This window comes from Mercenaria mercenaria, chromosome 1, assembly GCF_021730395.1.
Source record: "Mercenaria mercenaria strain notata chromosome 1, MADL_Memer_1, whole genome shotgun sequence".
NCBI lineage: Eukaryota > Metazoa > Mollusca > Bivalvia > Venerida > Veneridae > Mercenaria > Mercenaria mercenaria.
The window spans coordinates 2,330,910-2,358,036 of NC_069361.1; the positions used below are offsets into that span (position 1 = coordinate 2,330,910).

General features: G+C 36.5%; 2 protein-coding genes across 6 annotated transcripts in view; one reads left to right on the forward strand and one right to left on the reverse strand.

The window, feature by feature from the left end:
* LOC123524816 (echinoderm microtubule-associated protein-like 2) overlaps positions 1–1,299 on the reverse strand; it is an 89,008-nt gene extending 87,709 nt beyond the window's left edge. For 2 of the 5 annotated variants that reach the window (XM_053537924.1, XM_053537913.1), the window contains exon 1: positions 1,181–1,242. In XM_053537924.1, coding sequence (XP_053393899.1) covers positions 1,181–1,223 — 43 coding nt within the window. In that variant the 5' untranslated portion in view covers positions 1,224–1,242. Of the gene's footprint in view, positions 1–1,180 lie in introns of all 5 variants that reach the window. The other 3 variants (XM_053537916.1, XM_053537900.1, XM_053537902.1) reach the window with 3 other exon arrangements.
* LOC123545175 (uncharacterized) overlaps positions 1,288–27,127 on the forward strand; it is a 41,071-nt gene continuing 15,231 nt past the window's right edge. The window contains exons 1-10 of the mRNA XM_045331510.2: positions 1,288–1,345; positions 5,695–5,975; positions 11,775–11,974; positions 12,804–12,888; positions 16,116–16,263; positions 19,340–19,455; positions 20,074–20,359; positions 21,665–21,738; positions 23,895–24,008; positions 25,123–26,035. Coding sequence (XP_045187445.2) covers positions 5,712–5,975; positions 11,775–11,974; positions 12,804–12,888; positions 16,116–16,263; positions 19,340–19,455; positions 20,074–20,359; positions 21,665–21,738; positions 23,895–24,008; positions 25,123–26,035 — 2,200 coding nt within the window. The 5' untranslated portion in view covers positions 1,288–1,345; positions 5,695–5,711. The remainder of the gene's footprint in view (positions 1,346–5,694; positions 5,976–11,774; positions 11,975–12,803; positions 12,889–16,115; positions 16,264–19,339; positions 19,456–20,073; positions 20,360–21,664; positions 21,739–23,894; positions 24,009–25,122; positions 26,036–27,127) is intronic.

The following is a 27,127-nucleotide window of genomic DNA, read 5'->3' on the forward strand; positions in this document are numbered from 1 at the left end:
TGTTTGTCTTACTGATAATTACCAACATCTCACTGCAGGCTCTTACTTTGATAACAAATATTTAAATACCATATTTTCTTCATTAAATGGTATATATCTCTGAAAAAGTGCTCATTTCTGTTATTAATGTCTTTTTAATATATCCAAAACTACATAGAATTTTTTTGAAAACATTTTAAATTGAAGGATAATACTTGGAGTTCTCAAAAACAGCAAATCTCTTAATCTTTAAAAGAAATACAGATATACTTTAACCTTACATTCACAGAAAATAGAACTAAAGAAAAAACACTGTCACAAATGTAATATCATATGACTTTCCAACAGAAGGGTAAAGGCAAGTTTTATTTAACGTCCCCTTGTGAAACAATGAACATATTATCAATAAGCTTTGTAGAGCTTTTGAGCAACCATATTTTAGAACAGTTATAACCAATCATACCTTACCCCCAGGAATTTGCGGGTACCCATTTACAGCTGGGTTGACTGAAGCAATCGCATCAAGTGCCTTGCCCATTGCAAGGACACCCTACAATGGGAGAAGCTAAGAATCAAACGGCCTTCACGTTCATATATAGGTAAGCGTCTTAGCCCTCTCAACCAATGTGACAAGTATAGACTTAACTGAAGTCCTTCAAGAAAGGCAGTTACTGTTTTTATCTTGCATTTACTACTCATATTTTCAACGATTTCACTGTCAATGAAAGAACTGTCTGTGGTGGAAACTGCCTTATAATACTTGTAAGTAATAGATAGTCTATGAAATTTGAAGCAATTTAGTTTTTATTCTAAACTACATGTTGTTTTTTTTCTTGATTAAAAGCAACATTTTGATGTATGGTAACTGATGGCTGACAAAATGCCAGCACCAGTGTGTCTACTATTCTTTGACCTGTCAATCAAATGTCATAAAAACAACTTGTACAAATAATAAGAATTAATGACCAGGTCCTGAATGAATCATCAATAAATCTAAGTATGATAGTAAAGAATACAAACTGACCAGCAGTATTTACTAGAGGTATTTAGTAAAAAATTAGTGATGTTTACTGTCAGAGCACTGGGCTAATTTAATCGCGATTTTCTTCAAAACTTTTATCTATTTTCCCAAAGTTAGTAAATTAGTATTACAAGAGAACATGAAGAGTTTTGTTGTGTTAAAATAACCAAGCTAACTTACCCATCTCACTTTCCATAAGTGCAATTTCCTGAGACTCATACATGTAGAGTTTTGCAGCTCACGCCTACTTTCTGTTTACATTTTTACACACACGTGAGTAACACATGTTTCAATCCGGGCACCCAATGTGTACAATGACGTAATTTAGGAAATGCCAAGGAAATGGTAATCTTGGGTTTTAGTTTGATGTTTTCTTTCATTTGATACGTTTATCTTGTTTTAAGTAGTACATATACTTGTATGCAGAGGAACAATGTCGATAAGAAGCTATTGAGAAAAGTAAATATTTACAGCTTAGTTGCGAGTGGCGGGAAATACAAACATGACACGAGCGTAAATATTCGTACTCGTTATATCTCGAAATCATACAAAGACGTAGGAGCGGGGTGTATGTGCATGTAGGGTATGTGTGTGCTGGTGGGTGGTAGTTGGGCCGAACCACGTACTTTGAAAGTGGGGGCCAGAATAATTTATTTCTCACACCTCTTAAACTTTCATCATCATCATCATCATTCTCTTGAGACAGTAATCACCTCATTTTTAGTGTCTAGGAAACCATAAGGGAATATAACTCAGTGTGTGTATTTGTGCACCTGTTTTTTTTTAATTCACTCTGCAGGACCAGAGTTATGGCCCTTAGCTTAGTCAAAAATATACATTAAGGGTCTTTTAAAAAAAATTGTGTCACAAGTATCTCAAAAAGGATTTGACCTGGAGTCTGAGTCATGAAACTTTACAGGAATGTTGTTTGGCATGTGAAGTTGTAAACCTAGGGTTATTTTAGAGATTAAAGGTCACTTAATTTTTTTTAGCTTGCCTGAGCACAAAGTTCTCAAGGTGAGCTGTTGTGATCACCCTGTGTCTGTTGTTTGTCATGCCACATGCGTCGTGTTTTGTTAACCATTTGTCTGTTAACACTCAAGACGTCACAATTTTGGCCAAAAGTAAATGTAACTTGGTCAAAATGTTGCCTTTGATAAAACCTAAAACGGGTTTGTTACTGTGTTCAGGAGGTCAGTTTAATAAGAAAACTTTGCACACCAGAGGCCACATTTTGTATGTCATTTTCATCAAACTCGGCTACCTGAGGTCTTAAACTAGGTCAAACCATAGAAAAAATGTGTTCATTAATACTCTAGAGCCCACATTTTCCACTTTATTATCATAAATCATTGTCAGAATGTCTGTCTCTATGTATTCTAGATTAATTTCAAAACTGGTTTACCCCTAGGTCAAAAACTAGGTAAAACCATAGAAAAAACCTTGTTTACACTGAAGAGGCCACATTTTCCATTTGATCTTCATAAAAAATTGTCAGTATGTTTCTTTCCATGAATTTAAGTCAGGTTCAAAACTGCTTAACCTGCGGTCTTAAACTAGGTCACTAGGTCAAATAAAAAAATCTTGTCAGGTCAGATTTTCTACTTGATTTTCATAAAACTTGCGTCAGAATGTTTCTTTCTATGAAATTTAAGCTAAGCTGAAAACTGGGTTATCTGACATCTTAAACTAGGTCACTGGGTCACATCATTGAAAAGCCTTGTTAACACTAGAGGCCACATTTTTTACTCGTGGCGAGGGGTCTGTCCTTCCGTCTTCTGTCCTTCCGTAACATTTTGTGTCCACTTTGTATCTCCTAAACCCCTTGAAGAATTTTCATGAAACTTGGGTCAAATGATTACCTCATCAAGACGATGTGCAGAACCCATGAGTCAGCCATGTCAGTTAAAGGTCAAGGTCACAACTCAAGTTCAAAGGTTTGAGCCTTCCATTTCGTGTCCGCTCTGTATCTCCAAAACCCCTTGAAAAATAATCATGAAACTTAGGTCAAATGATCAACTCATCAACATGATGTGTAGAACCCATGAGTCAGCCATGTCGGCTCAAGGTCAAGGTCACAACTCGAGGTTAAAGGTTTGAGCCTTTCATTTCGTGTGCGCTCTGTATCTCCTAAACCCCTTGAAGGATAATCATGAAACTTGCAGCACTCATGAGTCAGCCATGTCGGCTCAAGGTCAAGGTCACAACTCAAGGTCAAAGGTTTAAGCCTTCCATTTTGTGTCCACTCTGTATCTCCTAAACCCCTTGAAGGATTTTCATGAAACTTGGGTCAAATGATCACATCATCAAGATGATGTGCAGAACCCATCAGTCAGCCATCCAGGGCTCTCGTTTGCTTTTTGGGACTGGGGCCAGGGTCCATGCAAGGGGGGAATTTCGCATGAATTTTCAAAAAAATTCTTTTGAGGGGGAATTTCAAACGCGAAAAGAAATGCAAACAAATATAAACATTCTTTTCAACTTTACTGACCCAAACCTGAATTCTGTTAATTATAAACTCTGCTGTATGAATTCTGCCAAATATAAACAACATTATGCAGACATCACACTTTGTATTTTTTCTCTGAGCCACTGAATTTTTGGAAACAATAAAATTTTAAGGCCAACAAATCAACTGCAAAGCGCTTAGCATGGATGTTCTTGGACTTGAGGGGGAATTTTTTTGAAATAGGGGGAAAAAAACATACCATTTTGAGGGGGGAATGGGGCCGATATTCGGCCCCAAATTTTGCCAAACGAGAGCCATGGCCATCAGTCAGCCATGTTTGCTCAAGGTCAAGGTCACAACTCAAGGTCAAATGTTTCAGCCTGCCATTTTGTGTCCGCTCTGTATCTCCTAAAGCCCTTGAAGGAATTTCAAGAAACTTTGGTGAAATGAACACCTCATCAAGATGATGTGCAGAACTCACGAGTCAGCCGTGTCAGCTTAAGAACAAGGTCACAGCTCTGGTTCAAATATTTGAGCCTTCCATTTTATGTCTGTTCTGTATCTCCTAAACCCCTCGAAGGACTTTAATATGACTTGGCTGTAATATTCCCCTTCTCAAGACAATTCAAAATTCACCCCAGCCAGCTTAAGGTCAAGGTCACGACTCGAATGTTAAGTGGTTCCACCCAATACCATCAACCCTTTCACTATCCAAAACAGTGGCGGGGGATATAGCTGTCTTTCAGACTGCCTTGTTTTCTTAAGTTTTGAAAAATCAAAAGAAATTGATCTTAAAGTGTAGGACTACCTTAAACAATAATTGTGGTCTCTCCACTGTGGGTTTGAGCCTTTTGAGGAGTAGAATTCTTTCATTTGAGGAAGCCAGTCAGCTTGCCAGTTGCTTGACCAAGTATAGATTCAAGATAAAGAAAAATTAGGGCATAGGAACATTTGTATTGCCTGACAATACTTACTTAGCAAAAAAAAAAAAATCCCCAGGAGATGACATGTGTTAAATGCAAACCTTCCTTAGGCACGGCATATTGGTAATGCTGTTATAATATCTTGTATTGATATGTCAGAATTTAAGTTTGTATATATATTTAACTGTAGGGACATACAAAGTTAGCAAAAAGACGCCAGTATTTGTGTCCACTCTGTATCTCCTAAACCCCTTGAAGGAATTTCATCAAACTTGGGTCAAATGATCACCTCATCAAGAACTCTGGAGTTAGCCATGTCATCTCAAGGTAAAGGTCACAGCTCAAGGTCAAAGGTTTGAGCTCTGTATCTCCTAAACCCCTTAAAGGATTTTCATGAAACTTTGGTCAAACGATCACCTCATCAAGATGATGTGCAGAATTCATGGGTCAGCCGTGTCAGTTGAAGGTCAAGGTCACAGCACAAGATCAAAGTTTACCCTTTCACTATCCATTAACAGTGGCGGGGGATTTAGCTGTCTTTCAGACTGCCTTGTTAATTTTGATCTTCATAGAACTTTGTCAGAATGTTTGTCTTCGTTAAATATATTTAGTAAAGTTCAAAACTGGGTTATCTGTGATCTTGAACTAGGTCACTATGTCAAATCATAGAAAAAAACTTGTTAACACTCTAGAGGCCACATTTTCTACTTGACCTTCATAAAACTTTGTCAGAATGTTTGTCTGTATGAAATCTATGTTAATGTAACAGGCTGAAAATACTTCAGCACTGACTGGGTATCGAACCTGGGACCTCTCCCATCTAAGGCGGACACTCTACCACGTCGCTATAAAAGCTAGCTCAATAGCAAGGAAGTATAAGTGCACCCTTATACTCTACCCTACTACATACACCCCTTCCATTTTAGAATTCGTTCTCGAATTCCAGGAGTTTGAACCTCTGTGGGACGTTCCAAGGTGTCCATTCATATATACTCGTGAGTTATTTACTTTGGGGGCCAAATGTAACAGGCTGAAAATACTTCAGCATTGACCGGGTATCAAACCCGGGACCTCTCACATCTAAGGCAGACACTACCACGTCGCTATAAAAGCTAACTCAATAGCAAGGAAGTATAAGTGCACCCTTATACTCTACCCTACTACATTAAGGTTGAAACTGGATTATCTAAGTAAAAAACTAGGTCATTTGGTCGAATCATAGACAGTATTAACACTTAAAAGGCCACATTATCTACCTGATCTTCATTATCATATATAGCCAATTCAAAACATTTATTTTATTTTTTTCTGAATTTCAACAGATCTAAGACACAAACAAATGGAGGATCAACACATATATTTTGAGCCGTCTCCTGGCATGTACAGATTTTTTGAAGGTATAGAGGATGATGACAGCGGTGTGGAAGACCTGCCATTCACCAATTATGTTGAACTAGATGATACCAGTGAGAAAGATAGAGATATGTACAGTCATAGTGTTAATGCTGGAACTCTGTTTGACCAAGATGAGGATGAGCTGTCATTTATTGATGATGACAAGGACGAAGATTATAAACCAAGAACATCAAACTTATCTAAAAGGGTATGAATGCTGTTTATAATTTAACCCTTACCCTGCTAAATTTCTATAGCGGACTTGTCCATCTTTCAGTTTGGACAGTACCAGTGACTGTTAAAAGGGGTGCTTACCAAAAAGTTACTGACCGAATAGCGAACAGTGCAGATCATGATCAGACTGCACGGATGTGCAGGCTGATCATGATCTACACTGGTCGCAAAGGCAGAACCAGTCGTGTCCAGCATGGTAAGGGTTAAACTACAAACTACAGAAAACTTTAAATTTATGGTCTGTGTATACACAGTCCTGTATTATACACTAAATAAGTTTTATTAAATGGCTTTGTGGTCAGTAGTCAAAACTATTGCCATGGTGTAAAAGACCAAGATTCAATGGCTTTGACTATCGACTAGCAAGCGATGCAGTATGTGTTTAGTTGCTTGACATCAAACTTTTATTTTTACAGTTTTATTTTCAAAATTTTGACTTGTTAGCTTGATATTTAACCGTTACCTTACTAAATTTCTATTACGAATTTGTATATCTTCCAGTTTTGACAATACCATTAACTGTTAAAAGGGGTGCTTCAAAAATATAATTGCAAACAGTGCAGATCTTTATCAGTCTGCAGGGATGTGCAGGCTGATCAAGATCTACACTGGTTGCAAAGGCAGAATCAATTGTGTCCAGCATGATAAGGGTTAATAAAATACAGACTGGTCCTATAGCGCAATTTATAGACCAGCGATTTATATTTGGAGTCATGTAAATTATTACCTACCTAACTATAAATAACAAATATATACAGGACAGAATCCTACAACTGATGCTGGTAACCGGAAGCGTTCACAATAAGCAGTTATTGGTGTGTGCTCTCATAAGCCTATTTTGGCACTTGGGCTATGCTGTCATGCAAATACAGGCTTAATCATGCTTATAACCACTGCTGTTTAATTAAGCTCCTTTTATACTTTAGTATCTATTTAACAAAGACTAAATAATCACACATTTAAAATCATTAATTTTGTCAGAGGACCAACAGCTTGCACAATTCCATAACACTTCTGTTAGTAGTTGTAAAATGTTATGCCCCCTTTCATAGAATTCCCATAAAAGTAGGTTTTTGTTTGAACTGTAGTGTGCGACTTACTGTTCTTTATTTTAGTCTATATACTTTTCTTACATACATGTCAAATCTGTGCAGAAGATCATATCTTAACAGAGACCAGTTAATTTTTGGATTTAAGATGTTTGCAATTGTGATAGATACAGATACAGACCACTCTACAAAGAAAGACCACTGCGTGGCTCCTCAAGAGTTGTCTATATATATATTATATATACACACAGGTTTGACTATACATTTCAGCCTAATTGCTCAACCCTCTGTTGAAATTACCATTTGGTATTGAATAAAACGATGCAGTGTTTAGCACTGGCTATTAAGTGAGTCACTTACCTAATATGTTTTCTTCTTCCATGTATGACATCTCGTGTACATTCAGTCATACATACATGTACACTTATATAAAGCCTGTTGTATGTCACAGTCTCACATTTATATCACAAAAATCTATATTATTCCACTATAGAACTGTATACAATTCTCTGTGCTGTAATTCCTAAGTGAGGAATATATTGTCAATATATGGCACGAAATATCCATTCCCTGCTTAGCAGTGTTTTTTTCCCCAGCCAAATATCCTTTAATGTAACATTAAGAAGCAGTTCATAGCATCTGATATATTCCTGATGCTAATTTCCTGAAAAATTTATTCAGAAAGTCTTAAAAATGCAATATGTGGGTCTTCATTCAACATGTGCAAAGAAAAACTCTAAAGAATGAGCTGTCAACATGAAAATTAAATGTGAAATTTCCTGAAGACTATTGCCTGTAGCTAAATGTTATATGAAATGAATTAGATGATCATGTTCTAACAGCAAGTCATTGACATGTAATAAATCAATTAGCTATTTCTTTTTAGCATTTAAATGTAAAACAGCAGTACACAGTGATGTTAATTAGATAATTAGATACTGTTTTTGTTACATCCAGAACTTAATAAAGGTGAGATATTGACAGTAATTGACAAGTAGAAAAAATTCATTTTGAATTAACAGTAAGTGCACAACAAATATTCACTATCCTGACTTTAATTGTATGCATTTTCAAATCAGTGATGTCATTTCCATTTTCTAGTAATTTGCATATATTGAAGTTAAATTGGTTTTAAAATAACTATAAAATTACAATATTCCTTTGAATTTTTGTCGGAACTGCAGTGTATTTTCACCTGAAGTCTTTATTGCACTTTTCATGTTTGAACAACTTGTTTACCATAAAACTTAAAAAGCAAACACTGTATTTTCTTTAAACACATGTAAACGTTTGAATTTTCACTGATTACAACAAATTTGTATATCTTTGCATCATATAACATTTATTGTCAAGCGTTTCTTTGTACTTTAAGATACAAAAGAGTCACACTTTAATAAAATAGAAAAAGAACTGAAAACATGTAAATTCAACAAAGAAACAATATTATGCACTGTCTGCATAAGAGGAAAAGCATTTACTTTAAACTTACAATTGAATTGCCATAGATTATAAGGATTTCCATTAAAATGAAAATGTCAAATATCAGATAAAGAAACCACATGCGATTTTTTCACTACAGAGAAATCTTAATCCTTTTAGTGAATGAGAACAAACACTGTTCAATGAGTCCCTTATTTTGACAATGACTAATCTTTGGTTTAGTAAAACCCTTTAAACTTCTATTTTAGATCTGATTTGTATTGAGCGTTTGTTGTTAAACTTTTTTCAAAAGACGTTAAGATGTTTGATTAAAGAGTTGTATTATTTTGAATAATTATGTGTTTAAGGCAGAGATAGAAGTAATTAGACACCTCAGACTAAATACTGAGAACTTTAAAAGTTAAGTCACTGTGAGGCTATGTGCAAAGTTGTGCATAAATATAATTTTTTAAATCAAAAGGACACATCTACATTAATTCGATAAATTTTCATTGTTTCTCAACATCAGCTTCGATGCAAATGTTCAGCTTTATTCACAGTCGGTATAGTTTGTGCTCAATGCTAACCTTTTGCTTTCCACTGCTGTGCCCCCATTTTGGATTAAGTCATACGCACATTTGCTCGACTTCACTCCCCATTGTGGGAGGAGCATTTTCTTGACCTGTGACCTCAACACTAGGGTTGCACTACTCGCATTCGATTGGTGGTAGTGTGAAAAATCCGCTTGACTCTACTTGAATCGAACACACCCTTAGATGAATTCATTACTGGGTAATTTGGGGTCAAAAACTAGGTCACTAGGTCATTTAATAGGAACTCCTTGTTAGTACTCTATAGGCCACTTTTTCTACCTCATCTTCATAAAACTTTGTGAGAAAGTATGTCTCTATGAAACCTAGGTCAAGATCAAAACTGGGTTACCTTAGGTCTTAAACTAGGTCACAAAGTCAAATCATAGAAAAAACTTACACTTTTGAGGCTACATTTGCTACTGATTATCATAAATCTTTGTCAGAATGTTTCCATTTTTAGCTCACCAGAGCACAAAGTGCTCAAGGTGAGCTATTGTGACCAGTCATTGTCCGGCGTCTGGCAACATTTGCCTTGTGAACACTCTAGAGGCCACATTTGTGGCCCAATCTTTATGAAACATGGTCAGTATGTTAGTCTTGATGATCTCTAGGTCAAGGTTGAAACTGGGTCATATTGGGTTAAAAAATAGGTCAGTAGGCCAGATCAAAGGAAAAGATTGTGAACACTCTAGAGGTCACATTTGTGACCCAATCTTTATGAAACTTGGTCAGAATGTTTGTCTTGATAATCTCTAGGTCAAGTTTGAAACTGGGTTATGTGGGGTCAAAAACTAGGTCAGTAGGCCAGATCAAAGGAAAAGCTTGTGAACACTCTAGAGGCCACATTTGTGACCCAGTCTTTATGAAACTTGGTCAGAAAGTATGTCTTGATGATCTCTAGGTCAAGTTTTAATCTGGGTCATTTAGGTCAAAAACAAGGTCACATTGGTCAGATCAAAGGAAAAGTTTGTGAACACTCTAAAGACTACAGTTGTGACTCAAACTTTATGAAACTTGGTCAGAATGTTTGTCTTGATGATCTCTCGGTTAAATTCGAAACTGGCTCATGTGGGGTAAAAAACTAGGTCAGTAGGCCAGATCAACTCTGGTGAGCGATATATAGGGCCATCATGGCCCTCTTGTTACATTTTTATTCTTTTAAGTATACACAGATTGCACATGTTATATATTTTAAACACTTACAGTTATTGTGTATATTATTAAGTTTTACAGTATGTTCTGCGTTTCTGCATATACATATACATTCGTATATAAATATAAGAGTTCAAGTTATAAAATCATTTCATTTTGTTTTAAGTCTAGATTAAGTTAAAAACTGGTTTAACTTTGCTCAAAAATTAGGTCACTGCGTCAAATCATAGAAAAACCTTGCTAACACTCTGGAGACCACATTTTCCATTTGATCTAAAAAAAATTGTCGAAATATTTATCGTTGTGAAATATAGGTCAGATTCAAAACTCCGTTACCTCAGATCTTAATGAAGGTTACTAGGTTAAATCATAGAAAAACCTTGTTAACACTGTAGACACTACATTTTCAACTTCATCTTTATTAAACTTTGTCAGTCTTTGTCTCTTTCAAGTCTAGGTAAGGTTAAAAACTGGATTTTCTAGGTCAAGTTCAAGGTCACTGGGTCAAATCATGGAAAAACATTGTTAACACTCAAAATGGTTGGAATATTAATTTTGTCTGTTATAAATGTTGGATAAAATTGTAACTGGAGCACATGGAAAAATACTAGGTCATTAGGTCAAATCATAGAAAAATCTTTGTTAACACTAGAGGCAACCTTTTCAACTTGATCATCATAAATCTTTGTCAGAATGTTTGTCTATATGAAATCTAGGTCAAGTTCAAAAGTGTCGTACCTAAGGTCAGAAACTGTGTCACTAGTTTAAATGAACTGCTTAAAGGATTTTCACCAAAGCTAGTTAGAAGCAAGGTCAGATGGTCATAGTCGTCTTCAGGTGAGCGACTTAAGCCCATTTGGGCCACTTATTTTAAAGAAAATATCTGATAATAAAATGTCTGACATGATAATTTCAAATAATGTTTTAAAATCAGTTTGTGTAGTACAGATCTTTTTAATCTTGGGCAAATATCTCAAAAACAAGCACACAGACCTATATAGATACATCTTATTTTACCTCTTACAGACCATATATGTTTATTTATAATTGTGAAAAGTTTTATTAATATCTTCATTGAGGAAATTCCTACTCGCAAAATGTCAAAATTGTGATTTCCTCAAAGATGCCCCATTATGAAAACATATGTTGGGTTCAATTTTTTGAAATCAGTCTAGCAAATAATCAAGCACAAAACCCTATTTTTTATTTTCTTAAGTTCTGAAAAATCAAAAGAAATTGATCTTAAAGTGTAGGACTACCTTAAACAATGATCATGGTCTCTCCACTGTGGGTTTGAGCCTTATGAGGAGTAGAATTCTTTCATTTGAGGAAGCCAGTCAGCTTGCCAGTTGCTTGACCAAGGATAGATTCAAGATAAAGAAAAATTAGGGCATAGGAACATTTGTATTGCCTGACAATATTTACTTAGCAAAAAAAAATCCCCAGGAGATGACATGTGTTAAATGCAAACCTTCCTTAGGCACGGCACATTGGTAATGCTGTTATAATATCTTGTATTGAGCTGTCAGAAGTTAAGTTTGTATATATATTTAATTGTAGGGACATACAAAGTTAGCAAAAAGACGCCAGTATCCAAACACAAGTGTAACCGGGAACAAGATGCTGATGCAGACACCAGAGAAGCAGATTATATCTCAGTGTGACACTGACAGTAACTCCAGTATGAGACACTATGCTCGTAAAGATCGTACCCCAAACACAATCAAGAAAATGATGGAAAGGCATCGAGAAAGTGAAAGGTAATATGTTCTGTCCTACTGTTTGTTATTCATTTTTAGGTCCTCTGAGCAGGCCTTCGTCCATTGTCAACGATTTTTAGCTTGACTATTCAAAGAATATGAAGAGCTTTACTACTCACCCCCGCATCGTTGTCGGCGTTGGTTAAAGTTTTTATGAAATGGTAATATCTTGTACACCATCAAAGATGTTTACTTCAAACTTGGAACACTTGCTTATTATCACAGTCTCTACCTGTAGGCAAGAGTACATAACTCTGTCATTAGAGTATTTTGGCTGAAATGTGGCCCTTCTTGGAAATTGGTTAATATTTCGTACACGTTAATGTTTTGTAAAAACGATTTGTTGTATGGCTTTGAATCTTTGAACTCTTGTTAATTATAACAGTATCTACCTGTAGGCAAGAGTACATAAATCTGTCAAGTATTTTGGCTGAATTATGACCCTTTTTAGACTTGGAAATTGGTTCAGTTTTCATACAAGTACATATTTTGTCAAAACTATTTGACATTATCAAAAAAGTTTTTCTGCATGGTTAATTTCTGATAAGTCACAAATGTATGTCTATTCTTAAGAAAACATCTGATAAGTCACAGAAGTGTTTGTACTTCTCAAACTTTTTGGGAAAAATTAGTATGAGACAGATAGGTAAGTGGCATTTTGGCCTGCATTTTCTATTTGAAGAACTCATACACAATTTCCTCTTAGCAAAATATATAGTATGTAGTTCCCTATAGGGAAATTCCAAATTTTAGTGTGTTGACTGTTGAGAACAGTGGTTTTGTCCGTCATGAATTGATACTGTAGTTAATTGGGACAATCTGTTTCCAGAGTGCGACACCATAGTTTGAATGAGTCATTAAAGGATGTATGTATGCGTGTACCAGGGTATGACCCAGGAGCTAAAGAAACAAAGGTTGGTTAGTCCTGTTACTGTTGTTTAAGGTAGTTCTGCATGTTATGGTGTAACCGTCATTTATCCTGAACGCTGGGATTTGGTGTGCAGAAATGGAAGTCATTGTATGAAGTAATGGCAATTTGTGAGTAAAATTATAATGGCAATGCTATTATCATACTGAAGTTAAAATATGATATTCTAGCATAAAACTGCTGTTCTTGTCACTTTTTGGAGGTGTTTTAACAGGAGAGAAAACGTGTGTTAACAGAGAGATTCTCGCGCTCATGTGCTGTTATAACACCTTTTTGTACCCCCCGACAACAAAGTTGTAAGGGGGGGGTATACTGGTTTCAGGTTGTCTGTCTGTCTGTCTGTCCGTCTGTCTGTCTGTCCGTAGATGCAATCTTGTGCGCACCATCTCTCCTTATCCCCTTGACAGAATTTAATGAAACTTCACACAAGTGATCAGTACCAACAGTAGTTTTGCATGGGGCATGTTAGGTTCTTTTAGAAAAAAAATTTGCAGAGTTATGGAACTTTGTTTTTTTGTTACTATACTATATACATAGACACAGTCTTGTGCGCACCATCTCTCCTCATCCCCTTGACACAATTTAATGAAACTTCACACAAGTGATCAGTACCAACAGTAGTTGTGCATGGGGCATGTTAGGTTCTTTTAGAAAAAAAATTTGCAGAGTTATGGGACTTTGTTTTTTTGTTACTATACTATATACATAGACACATACTATACTATATACATAGACACAATCTTGTGCGCACCATCTCTCCTCATCCCCTTGACAAAATTTAATGAAACTTCACACAAGTGATCAGTAACAACAGTAGTTGTGCATGGGGCATGTTAGATTATTTCAGAAAAAAAATTTGCAGAGTTATGGGACTTTGTTTTTTGTTTGTTACTATACTATATACATAGACACAATCTTGTGCGCACCATCTCTCCTCATCCCCTTGACACAATTTAATGAAACTTCACACAAGTGATCAGTAACAACAGTAGTTGTGCATGGGGCATGTTAGGTTCTTTCAGCGACAAAAATTGCAGAGTTATGGGACTTTGTTTCTTGTTAACATACTATGTACATACAGCCTGCATATGCAATCTTGTGCGTGCCTAATCTACCAAACCCTTGCACACAATTTAATGAAACTTCACACAAGTGATCAGTACCAACCCTAGTTGTGCATGGTGCATGTTACATTCTTTTAGATAAATATTCTGCATAGTTATGGGACTTTGTTTTTTGTTACTATACTGTATACATACAGTCTATATACATACAGTCCACATAATTATGCAATCTTGTGTGCGTCAAATTGCAATGTACTGTGTCAGTGCATGCGGGGGGGTACATTCATCACCTTTAGTGATAGCTCTAGTTATATATGCGCGTCCCGTGGCAAAGCATAAACCTCATTCGGCCCCATAACGGATAATTCAAAACAAAATGACGTCAACGTAAAAAAATAACACAGACATTCCCGCGCATTTCGTGGAAATTTAATGACGTTGAGTGACATTGTATTCATTTATCAGTTTTTACGCGTTTTATGCTATAATAGCATTAGCGCATGTTCATTTCATGTTAGCGCATGTTCATGTTCATTCTTGGGATATGTTGGTACCCTCGCCCTGACGGGCTCGGGCACCAACCAATCCCTCGGGATTCTTCAGATGTTATAACACGAAAAAACATGGGTTATCCCTACATTAAAACATCTGACATGTTAAATAAGTCTAGAAATATCTTAAAATCAGCTTGAAATGTGCAGATCTTTTTAATGGTGGGAAAATATCTCACAAACAAGCAGACAGACCTTTACATTTTATTCCAATACATTATAGTTCATCTTTTTATTTAGACTGTGAGAAGTTTCATTAAAATTTTCCCATAGACTACCATTATGAAAACTTGTGTGAGGTCAGATTTTTTCAAATCAGCCTAGCGAAAAAATCCCGGTGTCCCAGGAAACAATACATACTTTTCATTAATGAAATGATGAAACTTGGGATTTTGCTCAAATACAAATTGTGCAGTTTTGAAATTGATATTCGTCATGGGACTTTGAAACAAATAGATAATTAGGCAGAGAATCAGTTTACATGGCAAACACTCTGTAGGTAAGGTAGAAAAACCATATACTTGTATATAGATATCTAATTATTACCAGGTGGCATTAATTTGAATTCTGTTTATTTTATGAAAATGAATATACATCTGTCATAGATACCAATATCCAATATTGTAGGAATTGAGTGTTGGAAAACCTTGCGTTTGAACTTTCATTAAATGACTATACAACTTGAAGTGGGTTTGAGTCTATTTTGGTAACACTATACATTGTCCATAATGTTTGTCCTTTTCAGTTATATTTTCTCATTTGAGCTGCGCCATGAGAAAACCAACATAGTGCATTTGCGACCAGCATGGATCCAGACCATCCGTGTAGGCTGGCCTGGATCCATGCTGGTCACAAACCCAGCATGGATGCAGACCATCCGCATAGGCTGGTCTGGATCCATGCTGGTTGCAGACCCATTATGTTGGTTTTCTCATGGTGCAGCTCATTTCTAGTCTTTGGGATCAGTGTTTCTGTATAATAGAGTTCTCTGAAGCCAGTAATAGGGGACATGCATGGTGTTGCATATTTCTAGTCCTGCTGAAGCCAGTAATAGGCGACATGCATGGTGTTGCATATTTCTAGTCCTGTTGAAGCCGGCATCAGGGATGATGCACATTTCAAGGCTTTCAGGATAATGGAGTGAATTCATTGTTCCTAAGTAACAGAGTTCTGCTGAAGCCAGAGTTCTGCTGAAGCCAGTACTCCAGGTCATGAGAGATATTACACATTTGATTATCTGTCATGAACAGACTTGATCCAATAAAAACTGAGCTTATTTTGTTGAGTTGTACAGATTTTCTTATAGACTTTATTTAAAATGTCTGTAAATATATTTGTTCATTTAATTCTTTCATGTGTGTGTTAAAATATGTAAATTCATGGAAAAGTTGAATTCATTCAAATTGTAAGAAATTGTTTAGGATAAACATAGGTTTTTTTTTCACTGGCTTGTCTGTATAAATGTTTCAACATCTGGAACACCTTGCCTTTTAAATAAACAATCATTAAGCATTTGTATACAAAAATCTGTGAAAAATTGTTTTAACTTTTTCAGAATCTTTAAGATTTCAGGTTTGACATGTTCTGCTGTTTTTCAGGTTATACAAATGCAAAGGATCATTGGTTATGAATGTTTCCTAGAGAACACATTCCGTGCCCTGTGTGAACAACTGACTGTACCATCAAATTTTATGCAGAAGTTAAATACCCAGTTTATATCTGATGCCATGAATAGTACACCAATGGGTAAGTAAACATGAATAAAGATAACCAGTTAATTAACACTAAGCAAATCAAAAATTAACATGTGTAGAAGCTATAGACTACTGTTTCATTGCCTTGCAGATGTTCCATATCTATGCTGGTGCCGGTGCCGCTCATTAAATAAAGAATGCCTGATGTCAGCTTTAATAGGATGAGTGCCAGTAATCTGTAGGTCAGCCTTTTTCAGTTTGGTTTCAGTAGACTGAAAATGGTTTTCACTCATTAAGCAAAAGAAGGCTTTGGCCTACAGTTTGGTCACTGCATGATCCCTTTGAAGAAGAGGGGCATTCTGTTTTGCTCATTATCAGTTAATTGGTTGGTATTCCATTTAGCTTCTGATCAATATAAAGTAGAGAACTGTTTATTCCACAATGATCAAGCTTCAGGATCACTCCCTGTGGTCAGCAGATGTTGCTTTTTGGTTTCAGAAGGTCAGAGATCAAGGTCAAAGTGACCTTGAGACTGAAAAGGATTAATAACTAAAGACTTCTTTGGTCTACTGAACCTCACTGTGGGTCAAAGGTCAAACTATACTAACTGAGAGATTCATAATGATTTTGGCTCGATCAGTCAAGATCACTTTGGGCTACAACTCTTGAACTTCATACAATGATTGCCAGTGGGCACTAGATGACCTGTTGTTTTGGGGTAAGTAGGCCGGAGGTCAAAGTCACTGTGACCTAGAGACTGAAAATGGTTTCTGCACAGTTACTGAAGAACCATGCAGCCTGTCGAACTTCATAGGAAAGATTGCGTTGGTCAGAACATGACCTCTATTTTTTAAGGGGTCAGTAGGTCAAATGTCAAGCTTACAGCGACCTTGAGAGTGAATGACACCTATCATTCTGAGGATGATAGGTCAAAGGACAAGGTTACAGTGACCTTCAGACTGAAAACAGTCCCTGCTCAGTGCTCATTAACTTGAAAATCTTTTGGTCGGCATATGAGTGTTACTAACAAGTCTTGATCTTAATAACTTTGCACAGTTGATTACTGTAAGAAGTGACAGGACATATATTGAAATCTGTGCCTTTACTGTTTACATAAAGGTGGTCTGAAAAGCCTTGCAATTATGCCAACTCCGGATCTTTACTGCCTAAGGTGGTTTCCTACCATTTTTATTTTACCAGGGTAGGAAGGACCAAGTTGACACAATGGGATCTTGTGGTGTCCTTCTTTCTGTTTTCTGATTTCTGTCTGTCCATCACTCCATTCATTTTCTTCAAATGACTTCTCCTCCAGAACGACTTGATGGAATTAATCCAAAATTTTGTTGGAAATATTTTTTCATGTTAGGGATTAAGAATTGAATAAATGATTGCCTTGGTGGACCCTTCTTGGTAGCCATTACTAAAAACAGCTCAGTAATTACTGTATAGCAGGTTATATTTGCAGAGGTTTAATTTTTGCTATATTCACAGTCAACATTGACAGCACGAAATCTAAATGTTTCCGCGTATTTTCACATTTCACCAAGGGAGCCCACTCAATTACAAACTTTACTTATTTTACATTGTTACTTCCCCTTACAAACACAAAAAATTCTCACAGATGATGAAGCTACTTACCATGTGTTTCGATATGTGATTAAATATTAGTAAAACAGTGTGAGAATTACAGAACTAAATTTGGCACAAGTGTTGAATTATTATTATACGCTATATATGCATCTCTGTCCGGAAGACAACGACAGACTTCCATTTCTGTTGTTTACAACCAAGGTTTATAATTCGCATTCAGTAGTTCCCGCGAAATTAAGACACAGTGAATCAACTCTTAAAAAAACACAAACATTTGGCACCATGAATATAACCCACTATACAGTAGTTAGGAATTGGATATCACAATGAAACATTGTATTAAGGTTGGAATTCAGTTCCATATTAAACCCTTGCCAAGGTTTCAAGGCCAGTATTGCTATTTTGTAAAATAGAAAAACAGTTTATTGCCAGTAACTTAGAGCAGAGTGACATATTATCTTCAGGTACAGCAATTTTATAAGGAGACCTAGCTTTGGTTTGAATTTGGGCCCCGAGTGCGGCATTTACTAAGAGTACTAGTACTTTGTCATTACATCTTATTCTGAATGATTAGTGGCATTGCAATTAAATTTTGTATTTTTGGAACATGCAAGCAATGCAGGCTGTCCAGCTTCTTGTCAGTTTTGAAATTATATACAGAAAAGCAACGGTCACTTGAAGTTGTAAGTAAGGGGGATGAGCAAACTGCTTGAAGTATCTAAGATTTCAAGCAATGAAAACATAGGAAAACTGCTGGGGACCACATGAGTTGCTTGAGTCAGCCTGGTGGTTGAGACAACCCGGTGCCTGAGTCAGCCCAGTACTTGAGTCAGCCTGGTGTCTGAGCCAGTCTAGTGCCTAAGCCAGCCTTTTGCTTGAGCAAGCCTGATGTTTAAGTCAGCCCAGTGCCCTAGCCGGCCCAGTACTTGAGTCAGCTCGGTGCTATAATCAGCCCACTGCTTGAGTCATTCTGGTGCTTGAATCAGCCGGGTGCTCAAGTCAGGTCGTTGATCTAGTCAGCCCTGTGCTCCAGACATTCCTGTGCTCCAGACATTCCTGTGTTTGAGTCAGCCCGGCACTTGAGTCAGGCTGGTGCTCAAGTCAGCCTGGTGCTCGAGTCAGCTCGGTGCTCGAGTCAGCTCGGTGCTCGAGTCAGCTCGGTGCTCAAGTCAGCCCGGTTCTTGAGTCAGCTCGATGCTCAAGTCAGCTTGGTGCTCGAGTCAGCCCGGTGCTTGAGTCAGCCTCACACTTGTTACAGCCCGATGCTCAAGTCAGCCTGGTGCTCAAATCAGCTCGGTGCTCGAATCAGCCCAATGCTTGAGTCAGCCAGGTGTTTGAGTAAGCTCGGTGCTTGAGTCATCCAGTGCTCGAACCAGTGATGATGTTTAACGTATCATGTGACACAACTCACAGTTGAAAATAAAACTATCTATACCTAGCATTATTACACAATAAACATTTATTCTGATGAAAGATTACAAAGTGCATGTTTTACATCCATTCAGTCAGGTAAATTTTGTATGATTTTTTTCTTGTAGAAGATTTTTACCAGCCCAGCAATTACAGAACTAGTGATGCAGATGATGATGAGGATGATGACGAAAGACCAGTAACTAACCATGGCCGAAGAAATACCCAACCACCTGGACGCAGGGTAAATATGATTAGGTTGTTAGTCTCCTACTTGTGTTTCAAGTGGACTTTGATTTGCACAGTCCATCTGTCAGTCTGTCAGTCAGTCACTAAGTGGGATTCTGAATAAGTTTAAAGGTACAAGATATTTTTTAATGAAACTTAATACATAGATAGATGGCAGTATAGGGAATAACTTAAAAAAGTACAAGATAGCTATCCATGAAATTTGATACACGGATAGATGGCAATATGGAGAACAAACAGTTTTTAGCCTGGTTTTCAAAAATACTGGTTATTAAATTGGCAAATGTCATTGGGCAAGCTACATATGGGCATATTGACATCATGGTGTATGGCCGATTTTTAGTTTACAGTGTCTTTGAAAATTTGTTGCAATTTTATTATGTATAGGTAAGAAATCTGCCTTAGTAAGTCAGATGTTTTCCCATCCCTCAGTTCAGCATGGATAAAAAATGTTGCTAGAACTTGGTTTTCTATTCCATGTTGTCCCTAGGGTTTGGTCTTACACAGGCAGTCATGTGATCTTTATAATCTGTATCATTGCAAGTGACATGAAAATATTCAATGTACATTATTTCTAGATAATTGTTTTTCTTCTGTTGTGCTATGTCTGCAGTTATCAAAGTCATGTGGGATTGAAGATCCCAGGATTTCAAAGTACCGTAGGGAAAAAATTTCATCCCCAACAGTTGATTCTACGACAGACAACAATGTGAGACTTGGTCCATTATACCACACAGCAGCCTTCCACGAGCAGGATAGTACGCCAAAATATATCACTCAGTTTGACTGTCACAGATATTGGAGTCAGGAGACTGGTTTTAAACCTATTGAATCATCTCAGGAATCAGGAATCAAAGTTGAGACACAGTCCAGTCTGGATGATGACAGCCATTTCCATGGTAGAATAATTCAGTTTTTGTACCCCCCGACAAAAAAGTTGTAAGGGGGGGTATACTGGTTTCAGGTTGTCTGTCTGTCCATCTGTCTTGTCTGTCCGAGCCAATCTTGGCATACTTAGTGCTGAAGAACAATGAAACTGTACATTCTGATGTCATTCATTCCAAGTGTTTAATGTGGCTATGTTTTCTCTTACATGGCTAAAAAAAATGAACAAAAGTTATGCACTAGTATCATTATTGTAGGACGTCGTCTGGACGTCTGTCCGTAGCCGCAATCTTGTGCGCACCATCTCTCCTTATCCCCTTGACAGAATTTAATGAAACTTCAAACAAGTGATCAGTACCAACAATAGTTGTGCATGGGGCATGTTAGGTTCTTTTAGAAAAAAAAATTGCAGAGTTATGGGACTTTTGTTTTTTTGTTACTATACTATATACATAGACACAATCTTGTGCGCACCATCTCTCCTCATCCCCTTGACACAATTTAATGAAACTTCACACAAGTGATCAGTTACAACAGTAGTTGTGCATGAGGCATGTTAGGTTCTTTCAGAAAAATTTTTTGCAGAGTTATGGGACTTTGTTTTTTTGTTACTATACTATATACATAGACACAATCTTGTGCACACCATCTCTCCTCATCCCCTTGACACAATTTAATGAAACTTCACACAAGTGATCAGTACCAACAGTAGTTGTGCATGGGGCATGTTAGGTTCTTTCAGAAAAAAATTGCAGAGTTATGGGACTTTGTTTCTTGTTACATACTATGTACATACAGTCTGCATATCAATCTTGCGTGCCTAATCTACCTAAACCCTTACACCAATTTAATGAAACTTCACACAAGTGATCAGTACCAACCCTAGTTGTGCATGGTGCATGTTACATTCTTTTAGATAAATATTCTGCATAGTTATGGGACTTCGTTTTTTGTTACTATACTGTATACATACAGTCTATATACATACAGTCCACATAATTATGCAATCTTGTGTGCGTCAAATTGCAATGTACTGAGTCAGTGCATGTGGGGGTACATTCATCACCTTTAGTGATAGCTCTAGTTGTGTCTGTATCGGAAATATAAAATTTTGTTTTGTGTATTTTTAAAACTATTCTTGAATACAACCAGTCTTGTACAAGTAGTAGATGAAATCTTTTAGTGCATTTAGATAGGATTTCTCCTTTTAAAACTGAAAAGAAAATCATTGTTCCCAAGGTTCCTGTTTTGGCATGTGAACAATGATATAACAAGTGGAGAAGTATACAGTTTACCAAATATATATTTATACTTTTTAGAAATAAACAATTTGATAGAAGAGGGACTATACAGTGAATCAGAACATCTACGAACTGTTACACCATCATTTATGGTAAGTTTAACTAATTATCTATTTAATTCAATTGAATTTGAGAGTACCATTAAACATATTGCATTGTGAGACCATATAGATCTATTAGACTGGTTTAATGCATTTGGTGAGTTTCAGATTGTTTCTAAAAAATATTTTATGAATAATTATATCTCCCACATGTAGGGTAGTGGAGCAGGGGGAGACCTACTGATTTATTGCTGTCAGTCTGTCCGTCTATCACAAAGTTTGTCCACACAGCTCTGACACCACTAGGTGGATTTACACCAAACTTCACAGGAGCAATCATTGCCAAGCCTAGGTGTGCATATTGTCAACATTTTCTGGTTTGATGATTTATTAGTGGAGTTATGGCCCTTGATTCATCAAATTTTATAATGTTTTGGTCACTTATTTTATAGTATTGACCAGAATTCCACCAAACCTCAAAGGAGTGATCAGTGCCACGTCTCATTATGCATATTAACGGCATTTTTCCGTTCTGTGATTTTTAGCTGAGTTATGGCCCTTGATTCATCAAATGTTATGTTGGCCACTTCAGTTTCACCAAACCTTACAAGAGTTATCAGCACTGTGCAAATTGTCAGCATGTTAGGTTTAGTGATGTGATTTTCAGTGGAGTTGTGGCCATTGATTTGTTGTATTTTACCTTGACGGGCAACTGCTGCAATACTACCAGGAGGAATTACATTTAATTTATAAAAGTGATCATTGCTGAGCTCAGCTGTGCACATCATCGGCATGTTCCAAGTTGTTCAACAGACTAATGGCCCTTGATTTGTCATCCTATACTGTTTTTACACTACTTTTTATATACAATGAAGTTGAATTTCACCAAACCTCACAAGTGAGTTGTGTGAAGCATACCGTAGATACCCATGTATAATGCGCAGTTTTTTTACCTCCGGGACCACCCCCGAATCGTGGGTGCGCATAATACTCAGGTATAGACAATTTTCCAACTTCAAAACAAGTTTGTTACCGATGTTCGCCATTTTGGTAAAGGGAAACTACTCCCCGCGCTTACTGTCTCCGCTAAAATCTAAGATTGCCGTTACGTTCCGTAAAAGATCGAATTGTTTATTTTTCTTTCAAACAAAATTAATTTCATATAAATTTAAAAGTATTTTGATGAAAGAAATGTTTACAAATCACAAAAATTATGATACTAATTAAAGATCAAGAATTATCTTTAACCGAGATCAAACTGTGAACAACATAATTGACACGAGGTGACATGTTAATTGCCGGTAATTACTGGCTTTATGATCGTGACAAAAAGACTATCACACCTTTTGTTATCAGTTTGAATTGAGAAGCTCATGTCATTTTGAAAGATACCATTCCGAAATATTGAATCAGCTGCTATTTATTTATTCAAAATAGTGAATTAAAAAGGTAAAACAATAAATATAACAATAATTTACTGGTTTTATTTTCGAGAAAACCAAAAATTTTTATTTATTTTTTTCCCCAGGATTTTGGACTAAGATCGGGGGTGCGCATTATACATGGGTGCGCATTATACATGGGTATCTACGGTAGTTGTGCATATTATCTTCATGTTCCGTTTAAAAGATTTTCAGCAACATCATGACCCTTGATTTGTCTTTGATCTTTGCTACTTCTCCTATACCACCAGTTGGAGTTCCACCAAACTTCATAGGAGTTACCACTGTTCATTTGTGGTAATTTACAATTTTTGCATGGTAAGTGGAGGGAGACATGCATTTTTAGTGAAGATCAACCTCTAGTTTGTGATTTCTGCAAGCACATTGCAGGCTTGGAAAAAATGATGATGATTTAATCTGTAGATCTTTCTAGATCCTCAAACAACCTTTAAAATATATTCACGTAAAAACATCGAATCAGTGTAAGAAAATTCAAAAGTTTTGATTTTTTTCTTTTGAAAGATTTCCTGGCGGGGATAAAAACAGTATCAAAGTTAAAAAATATTTGCTTTCTTGTGTGCGTTGAATGAAGACTGCTCTCAAAACGTAAACAAATTCGAAATTGTCCTGCTTAAATTACTGCAAATCTTTAAAATCTTTAAAAAAAAATTTGCATAAATAAGGAAAATGATTACAAATCACTATTGCAATATTTAGTTAATAAAACAGCAACTATTTTTAACCACTTTTTATTGTGTTGCACAGCGAGAAGAGACAGTTAGTACATCAACATGTATGGAGGATACAGATGAAGGTTTTGATCTGTCCAGCCCAGTCCGATACAGAGACACTGTATTTCTACATAGTCCATCAACTAAGGTATTCCAGTCCTCTTTCTGTTTACTTTCTAAGGGAATAACAGAATAGTTATCTTTGAATGTTTTTCTAAACTTTTATCAATCCTATGGGAGAAGTGTAGACATTATCAACTGTTTCCCTCAAAGATGAACCATTCTGTATTCATCTGTAGGTGTCACATCAGGTGCTGTTTATTAGGTTGGTTAAAGAATGTAGAAGTATTTTTTTGCCTTCCATTGATATATACTGTTAAAACTTGATAGTTTCTTTGAGAAATTTAAACTCGCTGTGAAATTGTTTGATTTTATTTGTATAAAATTCTGTGGTTTTGACAAAAAACAGTTTCATGGTGGCCACAATTCCTGGTTATCAAAATTCAAAGACAGAATAGATAGTACATTGTTTTATCTATCAGAATTTAATTCTGTAGATTGACGCATCCGTGAAATCCGTGAAAGTTAGTCCCTCGTGAAAATAAGTTATTTCAAAGTATCAGAATTCTCAGAATTATTACCGTTATTCATTGGCTGTTTGAAAATGATGAACAAAATCATTATCTATAAGGACATTTACAATATCTTAAAGACGTATGCTAGAATTTGGTGCGAAAATTTTCCCAATAACAGAATTTCTTTAAACTTTGGATATTGAAGGACAATCATCTAAGAAACAAAAAAATGCAATAAAAATCATAGGTCACCGGTATCGAAAAAGAGTTATCTGCCCTTGAAAATGGCATTTCCTCCAAAAATGACGTTTTCAAGGGCAGATAACTCTTTTTCGAATCCGATGACCTATGATTTTTATTGCATTTTTTTGTTTCTAAGATGATTGTTCTTCAATATCCAAAGTTTAAAGAAATTCTGTTATTGGGAAAATTTTCGCCCATCTCATATACAGGGAATTCTAGCGTACGCCTTTAAGGATTTTATTTTTTCGTTATATTTTGAGACAGCTTTAGGTATCCAACCAAACCCAATTTTGAAGATTTTTTGTTTTTTCTTGGGTCATAGATTAAGACATTAAACCTTTTGTCCCAACAGTAAACAAGTAGCTTAAATTACATAATCATGGAACAGGTCAAATTAAATGACAGTTATTTTGCTTAAAGATTTGTATTTTCATTATTTCCCAGGGTATCTGGCATTCTGCCAGCAAGCACCATCTTCCAGATAAAGCCGATACTCCCGGACATAAAGAAATGGAAAGTGTGTCACCAGAAAATATCCTTGAAACCAAACCGAAGATTGACGCAGAAATAGCTGCTACTTCAACAAGTGCTGGTTTTCACAGTACAATACGACCAATGACAGAGATCCTCACAAATCAGGCAAACAACAGTGATTTTGAATACACAGAACATACAGTATATCCATTGAAGATGTTTTCAAATACGCACCAGTTTACTCCATTCACAGCAAGCGGTAGTTTACATTCCAAGTCTGACATTGATACAAATAATAAAACAAAGCAGTTGAACATAAGTGGAAAATCTCACTCTTTCAAAACTTCTACGCCAAGTTCCGCTCCTTCCTCCATTTCACAAATAGGTGGAAAAGTCATTAAGACAATACCTGTAAGAAATGTCAAAATCCAAATAGTGCATGCAAGTCCATCCCAGAGGAATCTGCAGAATAAACTAATGGACGCAAGCTCAGTTTCATCTACTTCTGCAGTGAAATGTTTTAAAAACATCTCAAATGTAACACCTAAAGTTGTTCATGTGAATCCAGAACTGTACGACCAAACTCCCCAAAATGTTAAGAAGGAGAATTACAATCCTGTACCAGAGAACCATTTTGCTGTGACCCAGCTCAAGAGAATACCAGTCCCTGTGATGACAACACTTCAGGAAATACCAGTCCCTATGGGATCCCCGCTTCAATGTACAGCAGGATTATGCTCCCCTGAAATGAAGAATAAAAGGAAGAGATACACACCATTTAGGTCACCTTTCTTGGACAGGACAAATCAAGACAGTGATGATGATAGCTGGCCATCTGAACAGAAAAAAGTAAAACTTTTTCAACATGAAGATGTTTTTGGTGGTATGTATTTTTCCTTATTTAAATCAACTCAGTGTTACAGTTGTCCAATTAGACCAGTAGGTAGAGCAGAATATTGTAAATTGAGAAGTAGGGAGTTTGATCCTGTGATCTGAAAAAAGGTTTTCCATGATGATTTGACAGAAAACCTGAAGTAATTCATTACCCGCCTATGACTCTTTCTGATAGGTTATAGACTGGCAATATATTGTAATGTAGCAGTAAGCGTGGTACACTAGTGATTAGTGTTGAACTCGAGCTCTACATCACACAGCCACACTGTGGTGACAAAAATCTTGACACACGTGTCATTGTCAACATATCAATACCATCCAAGCCATATTACATGGCATCAGAAATTAATTTTCATAAACCTTTTTCTTTAGACTTTAGCCAAAGAAAATTTAGTGTTGAATTGTAGACTGCACAAACTATGTATGACCTGCTGATTTATTTAAGGAGTTTCTTAATGTCTTAATGATCAGAAATATTCCCTTACAGAAGAAAAAGGCCTGCTGCGTACTCTTGCTGTGTACATACAGCGTATATGATGCGTACATGATGTGTACTGAAATCAAGGGCTTTAAATAGTACGCAGGATATACACCGCACATACACCGATAGTACGTTTGTAGTACACTTTTGACATGCAAATGAGCTCTGCCGCGTACTACTTGCTGCGTACATGCTGTGGACTACATAGTACACAGGATGTACGCTGGAGGAATTTATTATGCGGGAACTAGTACGCAGCATGTACGCGGCACATACACTTTTCACATGCAAATGAGACTGCGGTGTACTACCCCTGCGGCGTACATGCTGTGTACTCCTGTGGCGTACATGCTGTGTACTCCTGTGGCGTACATTCTGTGTACTCCTGGCCCGAGTCCTGCGGCGTACATGCTGTGTACTCCTGCTGCATACATGCTGTGTACTCTTGTGGCGAAACTGCTGTGATAATGTAAATTCCTTACCCCACCAACTTTCTTATGCAAATGCTGATCATTTGGACAGAAAAAAACAGAAAAAAGATAAGTGACATGCATCAATAAGTATTTACCCTTACCAAAATAATGTAGATTGATGTTATCA